The following is a 7,314-nucleotide window of genomic DNA, read 5'->3' as shown; positions in this document are numbered from 1 at the left end:
CAGCAGAAGGACAGAATGTATTCTCTCTGCTATTTCAAAATGTTCAGTAGCTACCTACCTGAAAAAGAACATAACTAATGTGAAAAGGAAGAACATAACTAATTTTATTTTTCAGGGTAATGTTTAAAAACATACCACTACTCAGCACTGATTTAAGAACTTAAACAACTTGCAAACACTGTGTTACATAAACCAGAATTTCTTTTTTGAAAAATATTTTGATGTTAAAGTAAAAAAACACACAGAAAATTATTTTACTATATTGATGCCATTCGAATACAAATTCCCACTATCTTAAACTTCAAGAAACTTCTACCTAACTCATACTTTCCTGTGAAAAGCCTATCATAAAATGAACAGCTGGCAGGACCACAGAGTAGAAATAGTAATCTGGGACTGATTCAATCTGAAGTCAACTTCTGTCTTTCATAATAAGAAATGTTTTTACAGAAAGAACTCTAAACAATTGATTACGCTCAGCAGTCACTTCCCTGTTCTAGACTGACTGCTCTTGCTTCACAGTCATTGTTTCAACTGCCTTCTGTTCGAATGGGTCCAGCTTTCATCTCTGCATTTCTATCAGGACAACCCTCAGAAAACAGAAGCCACATACTCCCATTTTCACCATTTACTCCTTTATTGGCTAAGAAATGTCACTTGTTGAGTCAAATGAGTCCGCACTTTAATACCTGTATTTTGTCTGACTGTAGGCAAGATTTCAGCTTTTCAAGAAACCCCTAACACTGGGCAGTAGATGCCTCTTCACGTGCCTGATGTAAATCAAAGCAGTACATCAGAACAAACAGCGATTTAAGGAGTCAAGAGAAAAGGCGACACAAATGTCCCACATGGGGAAAGACAGCCTTCTCATTGTAGCTTTTGTTTAAGTTTTTGGTAGATTTAGATTTATTAACTTTATTAATAAACGGTACTATGAGTCTACCATAACCATCATAATGTAAGATAGCAAGTATTGTTTGGCTTCTGTTAGTGGGTACTTATTGTTATACTTAAAAAAAAGCCTTTCAAAAAAGAACTTTCTCCCACATGTGCACTCAGGTCACAAAAACTCTCAGAAGGACAGGCTACCCCCTACACTTTTTCTCCTCCTCACACTAGGGGGATGTTCTGTCTCTTAAAGGAATTGCCAGAAATGAAATTATTGTGCGAGTAAGGACTACATCGTAGAAGTACTGACATAAGTCTGTATAATCTCCTTTCATGGAATTTGAAGCCAATTAGACATACATCATTTGGGACTGGCCTTGGTATCTTCCATTCTGCTTCAGAACAAGGAATCAAAGCATCTCTCCTTTTCTTGAGACTGCAAAAAAGATGACCATTTCTCTGTCCTACTACTTCACATACTCATTTAAAATAACAAATTTTCTAAAACTTGACTTCTGCTCCTACTTAAACTGTGACTTTGCTAAATCCTTCATTTTATATCAACCATTTTATGCAGTTATTCCACATTCAGCTTTTAAAATATGTACAGACTGCACTTCAACCTTACATTCAGACTCTCACAGGACACAATCCACCTCCTACTAAAGTCCACAACATGAACCTACTGATTTTGAAACTGCGCCCAGAGCTATCAAAAAAATCACAATTTCTACTAGAAACTTATCACTGGAAATAATTATTTCTAATCTCCAGTGAACTGTATATAATTTTCAGAAGAAAGCTCATAAAGCAAGGAGATTCATTCTTCTACACTGACAAAGGCTAAAGCTGTAAAACCAGATGCCCTAGAACATAAAACCAGTAACAATTACTTGAATCTGTCATAAGCTATTATCCCCTTCCCATGAATAAAATACTGAAAAGAGGAAAAAACAAATCTTTTCTTCCACAAGAGGCTGGAGAACAAGGGAAAAAGTGGTCTGTGTCAGGCTCATTAAACAGCACTTACATAATTCACAGTTAGCTTTAAATATGGCAGAGTAGGTTATAAGCCAACTTTCCATTCCTGCATATGGTCCACGAACAAGAAAGTGATTTCCACTGGATATGAAGCCTTAACAAGAAGAAACCTGTGAAACTGATGAGACACTGGGTAGGTCCATATCTGTTACAAAACAGTATAACTTACATTACTAACTGACATCAGGTAAAGCATGCTGACCACTATAACTGATTCTCTTCATTAAAAGGTCAATTTTATGACAGCAGGCACTAACACATGTTCTTACCATTTTGTGTCCTCTAGTAATAAATTAAGAGTTCAATATTTTTACCCCAATTGAGCTACAAACAGAGACAGTGTTAAAAACAAAGTACTAATAAAAAAACCCCACAAAGTCATTACTCAAGACTAAGAGTGGTAGAATAAGATATAAAAGAAAATTCCATCAGTACTGTCATGCCTTCAAGAAATAAATAAGGTGGTATACATACTTTTCTGCCTGCAGTTTTGTGGTTTTTACTATCAAGTCCTGGGTTTGTTCCTTTGCTGCCTAGAATACAATTAGCATCATTAAGCATGTGAAAACACAAACATATCAAATGTATTACACAACCTTCAAAATATGCAATACTTTTGAAACTTTTTGACTACAAGCAGCTTCAAGAGTGTACTCTGAAAAAAGCCTTCTTGAAATAAGCGTTCATTAAGTCTTCCTGCTTTCCGGTATGAAAAAAAAATTACTATACCTAGCCATATATATTTTCATCTTAATATATATTTATATTCACAGTTGACTTTTAATTTACATTTAACACAAGAGCATTATTAGAAATGTTAAAAATAGTTCTGATTATCTTGTTTGTCCATTGACTGTAAATTGTTTCCGTTATAAAATGAAAAATGAAATAAGTTCCTGTGGATGCTGAACTGCACAGTAACAGTGACCACCCAGGTATTTTAGACAATAAGAATACAGCTCTGCTGGTCTGAGCAAGTTTAGCTCTACAGTCCAAGCAGCTTACAGGGCTGTAAGGACCAAGAAAAGTTATTATGAAAAAATTATTCACTGAAAGGGTTATCAAGCACTGGAGCAGGCTGCCCAGGGAAATGCTGGAGTCACCATCCCTGGAGGCATTTAAAAGATGTGTAGATGTGGTAGCTGGGGACATAGTTTAGTGGTGGACTTGGCAGTGTTAAGTTAATGGTTGGACTTGATGATCTTTAAGACCTTTTCCAACCTAAATGATCCTATGAGTTGAAGACTAATGGACTTAAGTAGTCCATCACACTCCTAAATGTTCAGTGATGACAATGCAAGGGAATCCATGCAGAAACAATTCTGCTACAGACAGCAATTGCATGACTAACAGGATTGCTGCAACTGAAGTTAAAGAGTTCTGAAACGCATCACTCAGCAAGAAGATCAGAGAAATCTAGAAATGTTGGTTTCCCACTCGATACCAACAGTGGTCATTTAGGCAGAAAAATAAGATTCTTTAATTTAAAAAAAAACCTACAAACCAAACACAACAAAAAACTGAAATCAAAATGCATTCAGTATGGAATAATATTGCGAGCAAAGAGGTGGAAACAGCTATAAAGATATTCTGTGTGAATAATTTCAAGATTGTAATAGGTCTAATTTATGGTGCTTGCCAAAATGAAGACGCCGGTCTTGAAACCCGTGAGAGGTCTTATGCAAGTACGCAGGCATGCAGATTCATTTCGGCCTATCTGCCACACTACATTAGCTACAACGGAAAAGCAGTCAAAGTACACAATGCTTTGAAAGGTGAGAGCAGGACTGCAACCACCCAGGTACAGCTTCAGGGATCAGAGGGAGCCTGAGCTGGCCCATGAATACAGACAGCAGGCCTGGTGAGGTGCTGAATTTTCTAAAGGAAGTTATTATGGACTAGCATGCATATTTAATAAAAACTCAACAGAATCTACTGAACGTTCAGCAGCTCCAAAATAATTTAAGAGATCTTTAAGCTTTTTATATCTTATATAAATAATAATATTTTCATTTTTAATGTATTTGTATTTTTAAATCTTTTTAATATTGATTTTCAATGCTTCAGCCTAATGAAAAAAGACTATTACAACAAAAGACCAGACCTGAAGTAGTGAGCATGGAAATATACTAATTCCAGACTTATTTTTTCACCCTTCCTTCAGAGTTGCAGATTTTAATAAACCAGAGACAGAAAAAGAAATGTGCTTCCTTTCCAGTACTCTCTGGACAGAAGTATTAATTGCCAGAAGAACGCTAACAGTAAGACAGCCAAAAGGAAGGAAAAGCAGCTCTTCTGGACCTAGCTAGATATATGAGAAAACCAGTTTTTATTTACATGCATTCAAATACATGCCAGATACTGTTTTATTGTATACATGGAATGTAAAAGTTTGTATCTAACCAAAATGAGGGAAGTGGCAGAAACAGTCAGACATGCCAGAAAAAACAGAAAGTTGCTATTCTATGTTTCTTGTAGATCCAAAATAAGAAATATTTTTCTCTTCCTCCTCCTCTCTGTATACCAATCAAAACTTTCATTATCCTTCAACCCTGCTTTATTCCATTCCAGCACCTGCCGCCTCCTCTCCTTTTCAACCATTGCATTTATCAAGTCACTGTCTTGAAATCAGAGCAGACAGTATCTGATTATTTGGATTGCACGGTATTATAAGCTTAAGAAATGAGAAAGGTAAAAAGCTTTTTGGCTTATCAATATATAGTCCCTTTTAGATCTTGTATTTGTTCTGCTCTCTTAGCACATTTTTCTGCCTTATATGCTACAGATACTCCTCTCTGTATCTTCTATTTGCTCTACTCTTAGTTAATTTTTGTGTTTTTATTCAGCTGGAGCATGTGCTTGCAAGTCTTCACATCCTATTACAGACAAAATACCAGAGTATTTGACAACTGAGTGCTAGTTCATGGGCTTATTAACTTACTTTACATTTGTACAGAAAAAGAAAACATGGCTTGAATTGAGACAAGTTACAAGTTCTACATGGCTCTAGAAGAAACCTCCTGTGGGGCACAGAACAAAACTACCTACAGATTCGAACAGAAAAAGAAATCTCTGCAGGGTAGCTCCACTCATTTAAAAAAAAAAAAATCACAGATAGTTACACTGCATGATCTAAAGACAGAAAAGAGCAAAAATCTGCATGGACACTTGACTCATTTGCACATCTGAGAGTTTAATCAAACAGTTCCTGAACCGCACTAGGGAATACATCCACATTAACAGTGTTCAAAGGGATCTGAGACCTCTGAGGTGCATTACCCATTGCCTTCCAAAAATTGAAAATTAAGTACTGCAGTGGGCTACACTGTACTCTCACACTTTTTGGAACAAGTTTCTCAAACTACAAGTGTTCTTATGGTAATTACATACAATGACTATGAAACCTACTCATCTTAAGTAGGGGGACATCTAAAGTCCCCATGCACACATTAGGAGGAGAAAAACCAACTGTTTCCACAGGATTTTTCAGTGAAGGATTTTCATTTATGTGCTATATTCAGAACGGATTTGGCTTGGCAAAAGATCTACAGTTCAGCACACATAAACCTTTTAATTCATCACTGCACTGAATACTGAACTCGTACACTAAACCCAAGCCAGATTTAGTAACGCATTATAAAACACAACTTTTTAAAAATCCCTAGAATATTATGGGTTCAGGATTAATATGAAACAGAATTTGTTCTGTTGCATATGAGCATTTTAAGACAATTATATAAACCAAAACCAGTAGGATGAAGATCACACACTAGATCTGTCTCCCTCTTTGGATTACAAAATACTTTCTTATGAATATACCTCAGGTATTTACATAAACACATAACAGATGTGGTCAATGTGAAAGGCCTGTCAATTTTAGATTATAATGCACAAACATAACTAACCCACTATAGTCTCACACACATCCAATCTCAAAATTTTTTCTCTCCATGTACACACAAATGGACACCACATTGCTGTTATCAAAATAAGTATATTGTAGCACTGTGAACTGCAATTTGGAAGAAGTTAAAATTACTTCCTCAGTACATTTTCTACATAAGTAAAAAGAAACATATTACTACCCTAAAGTAACATAATACGCATACTATGGAAATATCTCAGCATCACTCTTAGTACTGCAAAATAATTATTTATCCTTTAAAAAGAAAGTAGTTGCACCTCAAAAGGAAAAATACACAAAGCACATCTATTTAGATGTTACCTTCAGACGACTGGACATATCTTCACAGCAGCTGCTCATGGCTTGCACATCTTCGTTTATACTCTCAAGCTCCTAAAAAAGTTCAAACAACAGTAACTGTTTTAAATCAGGAACCCCATGCCTAGGCTCAGCTTTATCCCACCAAAATGAGATGTCAGTTACACAGAACACAGCTGCTCTAGGCTCCCTGTTAATTAATGGAAAAAGCGCACCTCTAAAGATCAACGTTCATTTGGGATTTCTATCTGTTTGAAACATCACCCCTCTCTGCACAGAATTTTCATCAAAAGAAACAAATGATGAAACAGTTTTACTGTAAAAATATATTTGTCCCAGAAAGTCAAAATCTCTCATTCTTTATTCTTCTTTTATTACAAATTTAACTTACATAGCACTCTTGCAAGACAGCGAGTCACACTGTAAAAATGTTACCTCTTTAACTTGCTTGAATATGTGGACAAATTCTTCATTTATGGCTAAGCTTCGCCGTTCAATGTCTCCGCGCAAGTTTCTTCGGGTGCGCAAACTGTTTTCGACAAAAAAGGTCGAGAGAGCCTTGAGTGCTTCCAGCATTTCCTAGAAAATAAAAAAGACCTTCACTTTCCACATTGCTACAAAGAAGCAGGCTGCATAGTCTGTAATCATCCCAAGCTCGTGGTATAATAAAAAAAAATTACCCACAAACTACTACATGGTTTCAGAGGAAAAGCTACCTAAACACACTCCAGATCAGTTAGTAAAGAACTAAAATAATTTCCGAGTATTTATTTTTCCCGCATGTTATAACGCACAACTTTGCCTTAGAGTAGCCTTAATCAGTAAGATTACATTCAGTTAAAGCATTGGCCTTTCCATAGCTAGAAAGCATTTAATTAAAAAAAAGCTTGAGAAGCGTCCTCCGAGCTAAGCAATACAAACCTCCCTGCGGCCTGAAGGGAAGGAACAGATGCGTGGCATTGTCACTAGAGAAGCAAAAATGAATTTTATTTTTAACTAGAGCTGCAAAGCGTCAGCTTGCGACTCCGCAGCGGAACTGAGGGTACGACGAGGCTCGCTTCCCAATCTCGGAGCCTATCGGGGCTCGCAGCCCCTGACGGCTCATCCGGCCCATTCCCCCCGCCTCCCGCAGGGCTCTCTCCGCCGGCCAGGCCCCGGCCCCC

General features: G+C 36.9%; 1 protein-coding gene across 1 annotated transcript in view; it reads right to left on the bottom strand.

Annotated features, from left to right (window-relative positions):
* The window catches only part of LOC104547176 (conserved oligomeric Golgi complex subunit 6-like), a 9,942-nt gene extending 2,686 nt beyond the window's left edge, over nucleotides 1-7,256 (bottom strand). Inside the window, exons 1-4 of the mRNA XM_010192761.1 lie at nucleotides 7,173-7,256; nucleotides 6,587-6,730; nucleotides 6,155-6,226; nucleotides 2,404-2,462 (exon numbers count right to left, since the gene is read on the bottom strand). Coding sequence (XP_010191063.1) covers nucleotides 2,404-2,462; nucleotides 6,155-6,226; nucleotides 6,587-6,730; nucleotides 7,173-7,256 — 359 coding nt within the window. The remainder of the gene's footprint in view (nucleotides 1-2,403; nucleotides 2,463-6,154; nucleotides 6,227-6,586; nucleotides 6,731-7,172) is intronic.
* Nucleotides 7,257-7,314: the final 58 nt, after the last annotated feature.

The sequence above is a fragment of the Mesitornis unicolor genome, unplaced genomic scaffold (genome assembly GCF_000695765.1).
Source record: "Mesitornis unicolor isolate BGI_N332 unplaced genomic scaffold, ASM69576v1 scaffold5759, whole genome shotgun sequence".
Classification (NCBI taxonomy): Eukaryota; Metazoa; Chordata; class Aves; order Mesitornithiformes; family Mesitornithidae; genus Mesitornis; species Mesitornis unicolor.
Note: the sequence above shows the minus strand (reverse complement) of the source record. Positions and strands in the feature narration are given on the sequence as shown.